Source organism: Staurois parvus, unplaced genomic scaffold (genome assembly GCF_062004578.1).
Source record: "Staurois parvus isolate SC_StPar_1 unplaced genomic scaffold, SC_StPar_1.0 ptg001087l, whole genome shotgun sequence".
In the NCBI taxonomy this organism is placed as follows: Eukaryota; Metazoa; Chordata; class Amphibia; order Anura; family Ranidae; genus Staurois; species Staurois parvus.
In genome coordinates, this window is record NW_028318883.1 from 1,889,261 (window position 1) to 1,907,566 (window position 18,306).

The 18,306-nt window shown below is 40.5% G+C and overlaps 1 protein-coding gene across 2 annotated transcripts; it reads left to right on the forward strand.

The window, feature by feature from the left end:
• FAM217B (family with sequence similarity 217 member B) lies at positions 1–14,762 on the forward strand. Of its 2 annotated transcripts, none has more exons than XM_089658660.1 (5): positions 1–269; positions 6,677–6,784; positions 6,876–6,935; positions 7,117–7,187; positions 8,973–14,762. In XM_089658660.1, exons 1-5 carry the CDS (start codon positions 237–239, stop codon positions 10,129–10,131), a joined length of 1,431 nt encoding a protein of 476 aa, XP_089514786.1. In that variant the 5' UTR covers positions 1–236; the 3' UTR covers positions 10,132–14,762. The 2 variants fall into 2 exon arrangements, with proteins under 2 accessions (XP_089514786.1, XP_089514787.1); XM_089658661.1 differs by having other exon boundaries at positions 1–264.
• Positions 14,763–18,306: the final 3,544 nt, after the last annotated feature.

Consider the following 18,306-nt stretch of genomic DNA (forward strand, 5'->3'; position numbering starts at 1 on the left):
CTGTGGGCTGTGCTCACCTCACATCAAGAATTTCACCCGTGACATCAAAACAAATAGTGCCAGAAGGATTGTAGATGATGGAACGGAGAAGAGAGGCAGTGTGTGTTTATTGTGTCTCGGAGTGCATGGACAGGTGTCTTATTTAAGCAGATGTTCTGTCATTTAATTTCAGCCTACACTCACACTCTTGCCAAATCTGTGATGGGACCTGTAGTCCAGAATTGTCACATTCTACAATGAAAAGGAACAGACTGCAGAGACATGGTAATGTAAGGAAATATGTTCTTCTAATCTACTCAGTAGTGCACAGTATTTAATCCTGATATGGTTATGTCTGCAGGGAAGCAACATACAAATGAGCAATTACACGGGTGAACCTTTATATGGTGTTTTGATGCAATATTCTGTCATTGATCATCTCTGATATATTCTAAAATGTACATGTTTGTTTTTATCATATTTTACCAATACACGTTCTGTTTACATTGTTGTGATCTTTTTTTGGTCCAATAATTAGATGCATTGGTTAAATTAGTTTTCTTTTCTTTTTTTTTCTTTTTTTTTTTTTACCCTTTTTTTCCCCCCCCTGTTTTCCTCTGGTGATCTATGCAGTAACCCACCACCTGCATTATGCAAGTGTGGCAAATTCCAGAAGTTCTTACTACTATCACAACAATGTAAACAGAACCTGTCTTGGTAAGTATAATAAAAACAAACATGTACATTTTAGAATAGATCAGAGATTATGAATGACAGAATATGCATTTATCAGTAAAAATAGGCTGAAAACAAGTTGGGTCACATCACTTCCTCACCTCATGTCAGTATCCTCTGAGGCGTAATCCAAATGCAATTTGGGCTTTAGAGGAAGAAGAGATTTAGACGTACATCTAAATCTACCCTAACTGATTATAATGTATTAGCTGGAGTTCAGCTTCAATTTGTCAGTGCATTTAAATCTGCTAGTACTTCTAACACTATCCTCCCAGACTGACAATGTTGCTATCCAAATCTGCCCCCTGTTCCAATTCATACAGAGTGGTTCCTGTATAATACTACAGGAGGTATGCTACTGCATAGATCACCAGAGGAAAAACGGGGGGGGGGGGGGGGGGGAGCAGGGTAAAAAAAAATACAACCAATGCATCTAATTATTGGTGAGCTGTAATATATTACATTTTTGGGGTTTGGGTTTTAATACCACTTCGATTACCGTCAGTTTCCTAAATGGAGAACTGATGACTTCTTTAAAAATCTGTCTCTGCCATATCAATAGATTCTTAGGTGAGGAAGTGATGTGACCCACCTTGTTTTCAGACTATTTTTACTGATAAATGCATATTCTGTCATTCATAATCTCTGATCTATTCTAAAATGTACATGTTTGTTTTCATTATACTTACCAAGACAAGTTCTGTTTACATTGTTGTGATCTTTTTTGGGTCCATTGTGTTCTGAAATTGCAGAAGCCAGTTTCGCATTTAGCATTTTATTAGATAAGGACATGTTCTTTTGCACACTATTAATTAGACCAGTGTTTCTCAACCTTTTTTTCAGTCAAGGCACCCTTTGAAATGATGGACAGTCCCGAGGCACCCTTTAAAATTATGGACAGTCTTTAGGCACCCCATTTTAAATGTGAAAAACTATTCTAATAGTTTTTATATAACGCAGCACCATCCACACACGTAGGACATCCAACGTTGGATGGGATTTATTCTTCCCAAGCAAATACACTTTTGCACACTGGTACTGAGTAGTATTCCAGTGTTTCTCTTCTCCCTCAGTTTTTCTCCATCACTGAGCTAATGTGACCCCAACACTGATGCAAAGGGGCGGGGGAGGGTCAAACTAGGATGTTGTGCAGGCAGCTGACATTCTCCTTATCAACTGATGATGTAATTTGGTTGTCAGGATGCCAGCGGCTAGAAGGTCCTAATGGCGCACAATGAAAACTTGTAGCTTTGTGTAACTAAAAGGCAGGCTTGTTCCACCCGCTAGCGTGTATACAAGTTTTGGCTAATTTGTAGACATTTTGCCAAGGCACCCCTGAAGAAACCTCAAGGCACTCCAGCGTGCCTGGGCACCCTGGTTGAGAAAGGCTGAATTAGGCTTTTACTCCTGTGCTAGGAGTATCTGCTGTTTCTAAGAATGATTGGTTATAAGAAAACCAATGTGCATGAAAATTGTATATGACCAGGGGCGGACTGACAATTTGGAAACTCGGGCACTGCCCGAGGGCCTGGGTTCAGTAGGGGGCCCCATGAGATGCCCCTGGTACCTTTTTCATAGGCTTTTTTGAGTTTGAGCAAGGACACAGGGGCCCCATGATCCCTTATTGCCCGGGGGCCCCATGAGTTGTCAGTCCGCCCCTGTATATGACATTTATAAAATATCTCTGTAACCAACCTTCTGAGATCTGTAACCAACCTTCGGGTCTGCCAGGCATTGTGATGTATCCCTGATAAGATTTGATGCCCATGGTCATGAATCTATAGACATTGGTTATATTTCTTTTATATATAGTACATTGATTATCTGAATCCTAGGGTTTACCCAGCCTTGAAATAATTCTATAAAGTAACAATTATGTAGAGAAACGTCACAAACATTTTAATCCAAAGCAAATAATGGACCATGGTCATTTTATAAACTAATGCAGGCCATACATAGTTCGACTTCCGAACGATTTTTCGTCCGAAAATCGAAAACGTTGTTCGCTCGGTAATTCGATGGTGCCATCAATGATTTAAAAAATCAGCCGACCAAGTCATAAAGTTCACCCCATATAACAGGCAAAACTTCTGTTCCTTCCAGGTCATGGCTCATGCGGCATATTCTTTTCGGAAAAATTATTGTACGATTTGCCCATCATTGAGTCGAAAAACTGTAGTTTTTCCCAAATTTTCCAACATGCCCGATCACCGAAAAGGGGAGGAAGCACGAAAATCGGCTGGTGCCATTGACCCCTTAACAGAGCGAAAATCGGCCGAATATTCTTAGGTCCGATTTTCAGACAATAAATCGGTCGAATTTCGACCCATGCATGGCCGGCCTAACACTGGTGCAGCAAAGCTGGCACCATAAAGAGCAAATGCTTTATTTTACTGTAAGTATTTTAGTAATAGTGGTGCTAGAGCCACTAAAGTTCTTACGTAGGAGGTTTGTTTTGAAGGCATTAAGCAGTGTATGAAAAAGGGTCTGTTTTCTGACTTGCAGAAAGTCAAAATTTATAAGGCACTTTGGTATGACTTTGGCAGCGCTCTTTGCGCACACAACTGAAGCACGGCTGTGGCATCTTGCTGTGCAGCTTCACTTTATAGGGATTGTCCACTTTGAAAGGAGCAAGTGGACCTCTACCAGAGACTACATGCAGTAGAGATTTGTATACTAATCACCAGGTACTAAAGAACCAATGTTATGAAAAATAGTCAGGGGAATCCAAAATGGCTCTATTGCCACTACCTAATTCAGGCAAGCATTTGCTCCAGTGTTGGTAACATTGCCGACACGTATGGCAAATGCCAGTAGTTTTTACTACTATCACTTGTTAGAATCTGTTGATATGGCAGAGACAGATTTTTAAAGAGGTACCGCCAGTTCTCCATTTAGGTAATTGAAGTGGCATTAAAACACAAACCCAAGAAATTTTTATATATTACAGCTCACCAATAATTAGATGCATTGGTTGTATTTGTTTTCTTTTTTTAAACCTTTTTTCCCCCCATTTTCCTCTGGTGATCTATGCAGTAACGCACGTCCTGTATTACACAGGCACCACTCTGGATGAATTGGAACAGGGGGCAGATTTGGACAGCAACATTTTCAGTCTGGGAGGGTAGTGTTAGAAGTACTAGCAGATTTAAATGCACTGACAAATTGAAGCTGAACTCCACCTAATACATTATTATCAGTTAGGGTAGATTTAGATGTACGTCTAAATCTCCCTTTCCTCTAAAGCCCAAATTTGCATTTGGATTACGCCTCAGAGGATACTGACATGAGGTGAGGAAGTGATGTGATCCAACCTGTTTTCAGCCTATTTTTACTGATAAATGCACTGCAGCATCATGCATTGCACACAGTTGTGGGGCATTTGCAGCACCTCAGCATTTGCTTGAGTTTTTAGTGTTCAGTGGGCCTGCCGCCCACAATTTCTACATGTCGGGTGAACTTTGCTGTGCAGCATCATGACTGTAAACACTCCTGCCTTTTGCAGCTTAAAGGGGTGGTGGTTGGCAGACGGCTCAACCACATAGTTTTTGCTGCCCCCCAACAGCACGTCTAAATAAAAAATGAAGCCTTACAGCAAACAATTTTTTCTTTTTGAAAGCCAAGATTTTACATAAATAAAAGCTGATCATTTAAAGCACCCCTGTCAATGTTAATTGGTCTGTTTTGTTCATGTAACTGCATGAGAGCTTTTCTGTTGGGAAAACAGACTTCTGTCTGATCTATCTGGATCACCAGATAGAAGAATGAAAGCCTAAAAAAAGGAAACTAATACAGCCATCAGGCTTAGGGCTCATTTACACTTGCTTCCATTTTAACATTCATTAACACTAAAAACATGGTATTGCACACACTTTTTAAACACACTCTGAACGCCAATCAAAGCACCTGTCACTAAATAAAATGGTTAGCCTACAGTCCTGTTAACATGTTGTGTTTGCTTTATTTTGCTTCAAAAAGTATACACATCTTTTAGTGGTGTTTCAAAGCGTCTTCAAAGCCTCCATAGAAGTCTGACAATGCTTGCTTACAGCTTTTGAGAGACTTTTATTCAGCTTTGGCTTTGCTTTGTTTTGGAGGTATTGCAGGTATGAAATATCAACATACATACACAGGTCATCTGTAAGGCTTCAAAAAAGCATCATCGAAGAACCACCAAACTATTGCAGAAGCATCAACAAAAGTGTAAACGAGACCTAAAGCCCCTACCACTTTAACATGCTTTTTTTAATGTGCTTTTGATGTTTTGGTGTTGCATCTGTGATGCTTTGGTGGTGCCTCAGTGATGCTTTAATGAAGCTTGTCAAATGCCCTGTGTGTGTTGATTTGCTATTTGTTTTAAAGGGGACCAGTAGAACCCCAGCTCAGTATTACTCCTGTTCAGCAGATCCCCAACTTGTTTGTACCCATGTTCAGCAGATCCTCAGCTCGTTTGGACCCATGTTCAGCAGATCCCCTGTACCCACGTTCAGCAGATCCCCAGCTCGTTTGTACCCATGTTCAGCAGATCCCCTGTACCCATGTTCAGCAGATCCCCAGCTCATTTGTACCCATGTTCAGCAGATCCCCAGCTCATTTGTACCCATGTTCAGCAGATCCCCAGCTCGTTTGTACCCATGTTCAGCAGATCCCCAGCTCGTTTGTACCCATGTTCAGCAGATCCCCAGCTCGTTTGTACCCATGTTCAGCAGATCACCCACTCAGAAGTAACCTCCAGCTCTGCTAATCTCCCACTCAGTAGTAACCCCCAGCTCTTCTCATCCTCTGGTTTCCTGATCCTCCTCCTCTCTCCAATCCCACTCACTTCACACTATATTGCTCCCATGCTGTGCACCATGTGTGACATCTGCTAGTTTCTCCTGCTGCAGTTCCCCAGCTCTGCTGATTTTGTGCCGCTCAGTCCTCTCGCTCCCTTTCCACTAAAGCGTTCCCATGTTGCACACCACATGTGCTGTCTGCTAGTTGCTCCAATTCAGTTCATACCCCGCTCACCTTCCTGCTGCTCCATGCTGCACACCAGATGTGACGTGCGCCAGACACTTCCAGAATATTTACACATGAACCAAATGTAACTGCTGATTACATTTTTCTGATTCACTTGTTGGTTTACCAATGCATCCTGGGCTCTCTCACACCTGCAAAACAAAACGAAGCTAAAGCTCAATAGAAGCCTCTCAATAGCTGCAGGTTCTGTAAGCGAGCTTTGTCATAGACTCCTATGGAGGATTTGAGGCACCAAGAAAGCGACATGGGGTATCGTTTTTGAAGCAAACCAAACACATGTAAACAGGACTGTAAGCTTACCATTTTATTTAGTGACAGGAACTTTGACTGGCATTCAGAGCACTTCAAAAAAGCATATCCAATTCCACATTTTGAAGCATGTGTAAACAAGCCATTAAGTAGAGCTGACACGAACACCGCCTGCTCTCCTCTGTGGGTGGTCGGATGTAAACAGATTGCCTGTCTGTCAGTTTACACCGGACTGCCATCCCAAATGGAGGGGAGCTGATCCCCATCCATTTGTTTTTTTATTGAATTGGATGTAGGCAGGTGTAAACAGATGCATCACAGAAGCATCAAAACACCTAAGAAAAACAGACACCTGTCACAGACAGGTACATGAATTGGGTGCAAGCACCAATACTTTTGATGCTGTGCCCCAACTGCGTTTTAAAGGGTGTCTGTACATTACCTCCATATTTACATACAGACCAGGTGTTTTAAATGTGTAAATCTAGCAGTGATTTATTTTTTTTTTTTACAAAGGGGTGTTGTTTTCCTGTTTGTTTTAAAGGCACCCCAGTTCACCTACAGAATGTACCTGTGTACAGTAAAAAAAAAAAAGTTGTATACTGTCATTACATGTATTTACTGCATGCAGTTCTTCAACATAAGATGACCACAGAACCCCTGAAAAGTTTCCTTTTTAAATGTCCTTTAGTCACAGAAAAGATCCCGGTCTGTCAGATCCAAGACAGAAGAACTGCAAAAATGTGATCCCCTAAAGAATCCCGTGAGAAAATCGCACACATTCAGCAATGCACAGAAGGTACAGTTCTGGCCTTTTTATTGCTTGTTATATATGGATTGAGCCTGTTTTAAAAGCATTACAAAAATCATTTTTTTTTTTAATCTTTTAGTTAATCCAGCCTTCAACCTTGCAGTATACAACAGGAGGAAATCTCAGTGCTAATAAACTGGTAGGTAACGTTGCATTCACTTTCTTTGGGCCATAAATTTTACAGTTGACTGTTGCACACAGTTTGTTGCATGTCTTGTCTCACTGGTTAAATCCATACTGTTTTCACAGTAGGTTTATTTTGCTTGTGTAGCCAGACATATATTTTATGTCGTACTAATACATTGTTTTACTTTTCTTAGGTGTCTCAGTCTCCATTGGAACACTCCATAAATGAGAAAATTTACCCAGATAATCCTCAGCAACCAGCAAGGTAGATTTGTTACACTTAATCTCTCTATTCTGGTGTCTCATGTCCTGTTACTTCACTGTTGACTGCACAGCAATGAGGCTTTCATTACCTATTTCATATTATATTTATGAAAGACAGGCTACAAAGCAATTTGTTTTAGCAGTTTATATATTGTAACTAGAGATTTTGTTTCTTCAGACTGTGCTACATTACAACCCTGGTGCACTGGCCCATGACAATAATGACCTAAAATTAATCGGTACTTTCTGTAGTGTGAACAATGTGGACAGCTATAGCAATGTAAATTGCTATCGGAACCCAAACATTTGTTTCCTCCTTTTCATACACAATTGCATTTATTGTTCGTGTGAAAGAGGACCTCGGTGCTCCATGTTTACTGAAGCAGCCTGTTTAAAAGCCTGTCTTGTTAAGTAGCAGGAGTAATAGATGCTGTATGAAAGTAAATTGAAACCTTAAAGTGGAATTAAAGTTCTGCTGTCTCAACCAGGAGGCAGGCTAAAATACATCTATCTGCCTGCTTGCTGTCTTCTCTGATGACATAAACCAAGCTGCGCATGTGCAGCTCAGCTAACATCTTCAGCACTGTCCCTGTGTGCAGGAATGATGGCCCCCTGTGCATGCAGAGAAGGGTAAGTATAGTTCCTCTTTAATAACAACCTTCTCTTATTTGCTCCTTTTTCATCTGTTCAGTATATAATCTGTTCAATACGTGCAATAATACAATATACAATGTGTTCAATACGTGCAATTATACAATATACAATGTGTTCAATACGTGCAATTATACAATATACAATGTGTTCAATACGTGCAATAATACAATATACAATCTGTTCAATACGTGCAATAATACAATATACAATCTGTTCAATACGTGCAATTATACAATATACAATCTGTTTAGTAAGTGCAAATAATAACTCTTGATCCTGCCAAAAAAAAAATAAGCTTACAAGTTTCAGTTTACTGTTCCTGTGCTATCTGCAGTGTTACCACAAGCACTCTTAGGGTGACAATGCTGCTCCTCCGTGATACAGTACGGTGAGTAAGCATTTTCACCCTAGCACAAGATATGTATTACTGGCAGGATCACCAGGTTAAAATAAAGGGGAAAACCCACCACATCTAAGGACTTGTACTTGAGATTAAATACACTTTAAGGGACACTTGGAACTTTATGAGAAAAGAAAATGGTATGTTGGGATTTGGAGGCTGCTGCTAGCACCTGACACAAATGAGTGTGATAAGTAAAAATAAATTCATGATATGCTGCCAATCCTACTTTTACCTGTGATGTGAAAAAAACAATCCAGGTGTCTGTGTTTGTGTGCTACAATACACCTCCCCCATGCTGGAAAATATTATGTGGACAATCCCACCTCCATCCAGCTGGAGTACAACTGAGATATGTGTGCTACAGTGCACCTCCCCTACCTAGGAATGTGTGCTCTATAAAGGAAAAAATGTTTGGAAGTATGTCCGTGAATACAATACATCTCCCTATATAACAATGTGATCAAATAACAGTGCATCCAAAATGTGTCTATGAAAATATTAAATCTATCACCAGTTCACCATTTTTCTCTATGGGTGTGGAAAGTGTTTTGTAGCATGGGAACATCGCAAATATGTGGCCCCACGGAAAAAAGCTCAGTTCCAGGAGTTCCGGGAGGCCACCTATTTGTGTGACGTCGGTGTCAAGGGGTTAAGTTGCAGATTGGGCTATAAGATTGATGTGTTTTAGATTATTGTGCATTCATGTTTTTTTTGTTTTTTTTTTCACAGGGCTCAAAGTAAAAGCAAAGTGCAGAAAAAGGAGTCCTTACGGGAATGTAATCCTGATGAAAAGTTTCTTACTGATGACTTAGTTCTTTGTAATGGATTACATGATCATACCAAAGTTTCAGGCATTAACATGTTGCAACCTGGTTTTTTAAATGCACAACATACCGGTATATCACATCCCATGTCTGACAAGTCACCCAGCAAAAATGTGACCTGCTTTCCACATGAAAAGGAATCTATGGAAAAACTATTTTTGGACTTGGAATTGGTTAAGCTCACAAAAGAAGATGAGGATAGTGCCAGTGACCTTTCCGATTCAGAACGACTTCCCATCCCACCATCCCCTCTTTCACCACCAGAACTCAATCTGCGTGCTGAAGAGATCAGTCCAGGTTATTTTAGTCATTATTTACAACCCAAGGGCAAAGATTATGACTATCCAGATTTTCTTCCTCCTCCTTACAACTCGTGGAACCTTAGTGAGGTCTCTGAATTTGTAAACAAGGAAGGAAAAAACACACTGCAAGCAACACCTTCAGGGTTTCTAGACCGATATGTTGACCGTCTTCTTCAGCTTGAATGGTTACAGTTGCAAACTGTGCAAGCCGAGAAAGCAAAAACCACTAAATCAAGGCCTCAAACTACGCCTGTTTTTTGTCGTAATGGGAAATATTTAGGAAAGAGTAAGTCTTGGCACAGCCAGTCACCCAGCAAACAGAATTCCAATCAGGATAGTGTTTTTAAAATGACTTGTGCACAAGAGAAAAGTTCCCACAGAAAATATGCCCATCGTGATAACAGTGATATAACATGTCCTCGTAAAAGCCCCTCAAAAGTTAGTGGATCAGTGGATGTACCTGCATCTATGTCCAAACAGACTCAGGATGTGAAAGTTGGCACAAAGAAAAAATCTACACTGAATTACCAGCAGACTAAGGACTCAGCATGTGGAGGTAGTTCAAAGATGTACAGTGTCGGCAACATTAGACCTCAGAAGCAAAGCTCTCTCTCTAACTATTTGCTAAGTACTCCAAAGCAGGCAAAGTCATGTAAATTAAAAAAAACAAGTTGTCAACCAGCAACTCTGTTGGATACAGATTGCAGCATAGCAAAAAGGAATGGAAAACCCAGTCACTCACCTTCCTATAAAATGAAGTGAAAACTGACACATAAATATACTTGTGTCCGATGTAAGTGTAGTGCCTACTGATGGCACAGGTCTGATAAATGTTATTTTCAGATTGATAAGGAACAAATATTTTTCTGCTGGGTTTGCTTTACGAACCGACGCAGTAGTTTACATGTCAGCTACTCTAAGTACTTTTCTGCTCTGCAATGGTGTGAACTATGCCCATAGATTGCCTGAATTTTGGACTGTTTATGCAGTTGGAGTGCAGTTCAAAATGCAGCCAACTGCATTCAACTGCGTTTGGTGTAAGGGCCTTAATTTGAATATGACTTGAATAAAACATTCCAAAAAGTGCAAGCTCAGTAAATGTTTTAGTATTATAAAAAATCCCTTTAGAACTCCTATTGATTTTAAGCAACGCTATACCTTGGACCCTGGTTTCTAACCCGAGTAAAAATTAAGCCCCACCCTCTTAGTGTAAAGCCCCACTTGACTTTTAAATGCCATAACCAAAAGCCCTCATTTTCCATTCATAGAAACTGTACAATAGCTTTCATGAATGAAAAGCGCTGTATGGTAGAACCCAGGCAGATGAATGAAAGGTCTTCCTCTATGAAGCCAGTTCTATGGTAAGAGGGGGGGTGAAAGGACAGGCCTAGTTGCCAGTCTAAATGAGTGCATATGGAAAGTACCATGGCTTGAATTAACCCCCACAGCATTAGATTACCACTGCAGGAGGTAGGGGAGAACAAGGGGCTCATCAGAGACCCTTGTGGTGATTTAAAAAAATGCTTTGGCTAAACTTTAGGCTTTAAAGTTGACACAAACTGGCATTGGCTGTAAATTAAAGTTTGTGTTGAAAGGTATAATTCCACCTCAAACCACAGTGAATATGCATGGGAAGCAAAGTGCTTGGTTCATAGGTCATTTTATTACTGTGTCATATCAGAATAAAATGGAAGCGTGAGCCCTGCAACAGTTTAAAGGTCAACACCTATATATTTAGGTCGCTATGGTTGGTTTTTAAACATACCATCAGCAAGAAATAAACTGTTAATTAACAGCCTCAAAAATATCTTCAAGCAATTATAGTGGCCACCATAAAGCTCTTTATAGACTTTGTTCTGTTGGTACCACCATACTGTATGTCTGTTTTTATGAAAAAACAAAAAGGGAAGTGTTCCACTAGCACAATAAATATTTAATTTAACTGCAAAACATAAACACAACAACATATATGCACTTACATTTCCCTGACAGGTATGAACCTGTAAAATTTCACACAGTACATAGTGTTGTATCCCTGGTCAGGATTCTGGTGTACTGAGTGAAATTTTACAGGCGCATACCTATCACCTATTGGGCAAATGTGAGTGCATATATGTTGTTGGGTTTATGTTTTTCAGTAAAATAAAGTTTTTATATTGCACTAGTTGTGGCCTACCCTTTTTGTTTTTCATGTTTCAAAGCCAATGTATTCCCTTGTGCATGTTTCCCATGAGAACTGCAGTTCAGCCTCTGTAGACTGCGAACTTTTTAGTGCCAACGTTTTGTGAAGCTGACGATAAGGATACTCTAGCGCAGTATAAGTGGAAACATTTTTTGTTTGGCATGTGTGTTTTTATGAAAAGTGGAACACTTTCAGAACAGATCAGTGCCCATGAAGTTCACAACCACAGTTTTGATACCGAGGAAGGAAAAACAAAACCCCTGGCTAGCTGTTACAAGTTTTGTTTGGCCTAAATGCCTCCTCTCTCTATTCCAGGTGTCAGTGACTCTTGTGGTCATGTCAGACAAGCAGTCCTTATGCTGGTGATAACTTGCCACCAACAAGATCGCAAACAGACAATTTACTTTTCCCTGTGGAGTAGCTATCCAGACCAGCGAGATGTCACTAGTTGTCTTTGCTCCCTTGCTACCAAGTATGTAATTAAACAAGGATTGCACATAGCACAATTTTAAAGAATTAAATAGCAATGATATGATTTATAGATAACATTATATACTACCTGCTTTTAACTATTTAAAGGATAAGTTTACCTTTAGAACATGTTACATGTTCCACCAGTTTTTAGGGTGGAACATGTAACATGTTCCCATAGCCGCAGCCGCCCTACCTCCCTCTGACAGGAACGTCTCCCCATACTATCTGTCAGATTTGAAAACAGTGTTCTGTGAGTGAGTGCCTACAAGTCCCAACTGCCTTAGCGGCTGTGGGCTTGTAGTTTTCAATGAACTACCACGGCGCTGTGGAGTGCCATGGTAGTTCATTGAAGCTTCCTGTCAGTATATCTGCTTGCTCATATCCCGTACTGCAAGCAGATATTCTGACAGGTCTGCAGGACACCTGCATGGCTTCAATGATCTACTGATGGCTGGTACTTTACAAGCTCCTTTGGACAAAAATAATATATGCATTTGCACCTGCAAAAAAATGTGCATTTTATTTTTTTTGTCCAAAAGATGAACTTCTCCTTTTAAGGCTGTATTCCTGGTGTGGATTTTATATCTTATTTACAGTACATTGGTCCATCTTGGACCAAAGTATGTATGCATATGCTATACCTGTGGAATCCCAGTGTAACCTGGAAATCCATATAGTAGCCTTCTGGGTTCCATGGCAAGAAGATGCCATGTTACATAGTGAACACAGGGTCGCTTGCTCGGCACAGGTGCCATTCACACAATCCTTTGCAGTTTCCTTAGTGAATGCAAGATGTACTCTAAATGTACGAAGTGTAAAAGCAGGGTGGTGGTGATATTATCTCCACTTAATCCATTCAGAACACTTCCTGCATTTATGAAGAAAAATGCAAGTTGTGTGAATGGCATCTGTGTCAAGCGAGTGAACCCCCCCCCCCTTTGTGGGCACTATGCCGCAAGTCAGCTGATCAGCACAGGAACCAGAAGACAGCGGTGATCACTGCAGTGATCTTTAAGCTTCAACGGGGATTCAATAGGTATGGCTTATGCATCGATCCAAGCTGGACCGATGTAACTATGCTATAAAACCCTTACCTGGGTTTCAGCTTGAAAAGATAACTGTATGATTACATTTAAATCTGAACAAGTAGAAGCCAGATGTGGGCTGTCTAAAAGGAGATACAGTCAGGTCCATAAATATTGGGACATGGACACAATTCTAACATTTTTGGCTCTATACACCACCACAATGGATTTGAAATGAAACGAACAAGATGTGCTTTAACTGCAGACTGTCCGCTTTAATTTGAGGGTATTTACATCCAAATCAGGTGAACGGTGTAGGAATTACAACAGTTTGCATATGTGCTTCCCACTTTTTAAGGGACCAAAAGTAATGGGACAATTGGCTTCTCAGCTGTTCCATGGCCAGGTGTGTGTTATTCCCTCATTATCCCAATTACAATGAGCAGATAAAAGGTCCAGAGTTCATTTCAAGTGTGCTATTTGCATTTGGAATCTGTTGCTGTCAACTCTCAAGATGAGATCCAAAGAGCTGTCACTATCAGTGAAGCAAGCCATCATTAGGCTGAAAAAACAAAACAAACCCATCAGAGAGATAGCAAAAACATTAGGTGTGGCCAAAACAACTGTTTGGAACATTCTTAAAAAGAAGGAACACACCAGTAAGCTCAGCAACACCAAAAGACCCGGAAGACCACGGAAAACAACTGTGGTGGATGACCGAAGAATTCTTTCCCTGGTGAAGAAAACACCCTTCACAATAGTTGGCCAGATCAAGAACACTCTCCAGGAGGTAGATGTATGTGTGTCAAAGTCAACAATCAAGAGAAGACTTCACCAGAGTGAATACAGAGGGTTCACCACAAGATGTAAACCAATGGTGAGCCTCAAAAACAGGAAGGCCAGATTAGAGTTTGCCAAACAACATCTAAAAAAGCCTTCACAGTTCTAGAACAACATCCTATGGACAGATGAGACCAAGATCAACTTGTACCAGAGTGATGGGAAGAGAAGAGTATGGAGAAGGAAAGGAACTGCTCATGATCCTAAACATACCACCTCATCAGTGAAGCATGGTGGTGGTGGTGGTAGTGTCATGGCGTGGGCATGTATGGCTGCCAATGGAACTGGTTCTGTTGTATTTATTGATGATGTGACTGCTGACAAAAGCAGCAGGATGAATTCTGAATTGTTTCGGGCAATATTATCTGCTCATATTCAGCCAAATGCTTCAGAACTCATTGGACGCCGCTTCACAGTGCAGATGGACAATGACCCAATGCATACTGCAAAAGCAACCAAAGAGTTTTTTAAGGGAAAGAAGTGGAATGTTATGCAATGGCCAAGTCAATCATCTGACCTGAATCCGATTGAGCATGCATTTCACTTGCTGAAGACAAAACTGAAGGGAAAATGCCCCAAGAACAAGCAGTAACTGAAGACAGTTGCAGTAGAGGCCTGGCAGAGCATCACCAGGGATGAAACCCAGCGTCTGGTGATGTCTATGTGTTCCAGACTTCAGGCTGTAATTGACTGCAAAGGATTTGCAACCAAGTATTAAAAAGTGAAAGTTTGATTTATGATTATTATTCTGTCCCATTATTTTTGGTCCCTTAGCAAGTGGGAGGCACATATGCAAACCGTTGTAATTCCTACACCGTTCACCTGATTTGGATGTAAATACCCTCAAATAAAGCTGACAGTCTGCAGTTAAAGCACATCTTGTTCGTTTCATTTCAAATCCATTGTGGTGGTGTATAGAGCCAAAAATGTTAGAATTGTGTTGATGTCCCAATATTTATGGACCTGACTGTACATTCCCTTTTTACACTGGTAGCATTACCATTGAACTGCGTAGCCCGCATGATGTTTTTGGAGCTTTGATCACTCTGTTTAAGAAATTCTCAACTTTTGTGTCTTCTGTGCCTGCAAGCTGAAGATCCATATAGGTTAGGCTGTGGGCTGAGCTGGCTCAGGCTGGTCATCATTTTCTGTAATCCAGCTTGAGGCACTCCGCAACCATTTACCAGCAGCTTGCTGACATGGCGGAGTGAAAAGCTTTGTGTTTATTTTTTTTTTACAATCATGTAGTTATTCTAAACAGTAAAGCTAACTTTATAGAAATTTTGGGTCTTCCGTTGCTGATCACCTAAAAATGCAAACTCCTGGTTGTCACGCTGATTCTTTAACATCATTGTCACTAAATTAGAATAGGCATGCAGATAAAGGGCTTTACCTGTATGCTTGTTCTGGGTCTGTTAGGCAGGGTATACACATACAGTTTTCTTTTTTCATTCAACCACGAGTTGAACAAAAAAGCCTTACAGATCCCTGCATCAACAGGGCGGACCCCACCCTCTGCCAGAATACACTGATCAGCACTCACAGCCATTTGTTGCAAGCGCTGATCCAGTGCTGGTTTTACAGCATGACCATTCAACAGACAGTCAGACTGACTTCTGTTGAGCAGAGAAGAGTACACGCATACCAAAAGTCTTTTGGTATGTGTGGCTTTAGTCAGCAATTATTGAAATTAGAAATAACCAGGTTACTAGAATTTTCTGAAAGAAGTCGGCACCAGCAGTCCATTTTTATTTTTTTTTTATTTATTTTTTTTATGATGAATGTCCTTTCAAAGTATACTTGTCCCTTTTTATATCTTTTTCCAAGCGACTGAAAAGTCCAAAAGTAGGTTCTTAGGGCTGACTACATATTCCTTGGTATATGTAGACTAGAACACCCTGATAGACCCAGAACCTTGGCGTTACTATTTGGGAAACACTTCACAGAGTGAAACTTCGTTGGGCCACATCGCTTACATTTTTGCTTCTCTATTGCTTTGAGAGGAACCAGAGTTATGGCAGAGCTCAGACTTCTAAACTAGAGTCTACCACTGAATACCGAGGCTAAGCCACAGAAGCTCCTGAGATGCTCTGGAAGATAAAATGATGTATATGCAACCACCATTTGTTGTTTTTAAGGTTTTCTTTTACTTGGACAACTTTATCCATATTACAGGTTTTCTTAAAGAATCCAGCATATTTTGAGATTTTAGAGGGCTATTTTATAAATGAATGGAATAGAGATTTCTCAAAGTTCTGTCATATTTTTTCATATTTCTGTCTTTCTAATAAATATATTTTTATAAAATTTGCAGAAAAGCTTGTGAAAGGCCTGAAAGAGAAGCAGATGGAAAACGCACCTTTTAAGCACAACATATTTTGGCAACCTGCAGCTTGGCATAAAGCTTTAGTTTTTCATAGGGCAATCTGTTCAGGTGTGTAAATCTAGATATTTATTAATATTTGTACTGCAGATAGTTCTCATGCTTAATATATGCCCACAGACTTGTCCATGTGGTCATGGTAACTAATTTGTTCCTTTTACCAGGGGTGTGGAAATTTTTGAAAAACCTACTTTTCCAGGGACTAAATCGGTGTCCCAACCTACTTGTCCCTCATGAAAATCTACTTGTCCTGATAAAAAAAACATACATTTTAACCAAAACTGTCTTTTAATCTACTTTAAGCAATGTCTGGGGCTTTTAAAAACGAGAGGGGCTTTATGGCGACTTAAACGTTCAATATGTTTAACATTGCGCTGTTTATCTCCTCCTCCCCCCCTTCCTCTCTCCAGCACTGCAGCCGGGGAAGAGCAGGGAGGAGAGAGACCTTCCAGTCTAATGACTACCGATTGGCTGCTCCTCAGGAAAGGGGAGTGTCGGGGCTTATCCTGTATCCATTTCACTGCCAGAGCTGTTGTTGCATTTTTTGCACACATTTAAAAAATAATTTAAGGCCTAAAGATGACACAAAACCCCCAAAAATATATATATTATATATTTTCTGAAATCAGAGATCCTAGAGAATAAAATAGCGGTAGTTTTAAATTTTTTATGTCACATGATATTATCACAAAGGTCTAGGAAATGCAAAATTTCAGTAAAAAATACACTTAAGTTAATTTTAGGGCACAAAAAGCATTACATTTATCCAATTTTTTGTAAAATATAAAAGAGGTTGCATCGAGTAAATAGATATCCAGCATGTGAAACCTTAAATTTGCATGCACTCATGAAACTGCAACAAACTTTAGTATCCTATATGTTCTATAGGTGGCACTTTTAAAGCTCCTTATAGGTCATCAGTTTAGCGTTATGGAGGAGGTCTTGTGTTAGAATTATTGTTCTTCTTCTGGCGTGCACGACGATATATAACATGGGTATCGCAATTGACGTTTTCTTGTGTAGGCTACCCAGCGCGTTCTTTTACATTTGTGCGTGCATACATATGTGAGAGTGGGGGCCTTGAAAAAATTTTGGGGGGGGACGGTTATATGCTTGGGTGTAACTTCCATTTAAAAAAAAAAGAAAAAAAAATGTATTTAACTTTTTTTTATCACATAGGGGACAAAACATCTTTTCTGGCCTCAATGACCAGAAATCTGTCAAACAGGGACCTGGAAGTGACATCACATCATTTCCGGGTCAGGACAAGAAGGGGAGGGGAGCGGATGTGTCCGCTCTGCTCCCTCCCCTATACCAGATCCCGCCGGCACCCACTGAACCAGTCCTGGATCCGCAGATGGGCAAGCGGAGCCCGGGACATATAGCAGGCAGGGGGGAGAGGCTGGCACTGTGGGCTGTGTGGAAGCAATGAGGCTGCAGCGCTGCCTCCCGAATGCTTTCACCTGACAGGTTAGCCCTGCTGCTTGCCCGCAGCAGAGCTAAAGGCAAAAAGACACTACCTGCCCAGCGCCCGGAAATGCATGTCCCAGGCATCAGGCGATATGAATTGCACATCCCTGTTTACACTGTCACATTTTTTTTATTGATTTATTGTAACTACCTCCAAACATACCTATAAATAACAGGGTACTGTTCAATTTGGCCTAGCCGTGCTCATAGGGTACCTTCTGACCTCTGCTGACTGCATCAAGCCAATGGACCTCTATAGAAAAATGAAATTGGCTGAGATGAACTTGTGTAATATTTAAGGCCAACTGAAGGTTAAACTCCAATTTTATTTCATTTATTAGTGCACAGACTGCTTTGTAATTTATTATTCTTAAAAATTGCCTTTTGGCCATACATTATTTTGACTACCGAAAAAAAATTATATTTCTCTTTCTTCCAACTATGGCAACAGGCTTCAATTTGTCAGTTTGCTCGTATTGCTCAGTTTCTGTTTCTGCAATAAGCCCTTTGTTGTTCCTCTATGTCGGCACAGAGCCTCAGGTCAAATCACAGACATCCCTGGC

Bases quoted from the DNA above. Each gene is read 5' to 3' on its own strand.
- FAM217B (XM_089658660.1), top strand. From the start codon at position 237: ATGAAAAGGAACAGACTGCAGAGACATGGTAAT. The intron at 6,785-6,875 runs GTACAGTTCTGG...TTAATCTTTTAG, and splicing joins CATTCAGCAATGCACAGAAG to TTAATCCAGCCTTCAACCTT. The intron at 7,188-8,972 runs GTAGATTTGTTA...TTTTTTTCACAG, and splicing joins AATCCTCAGCAACCAGCAAG to GGCTCAAAGTAAAAGCAAAG.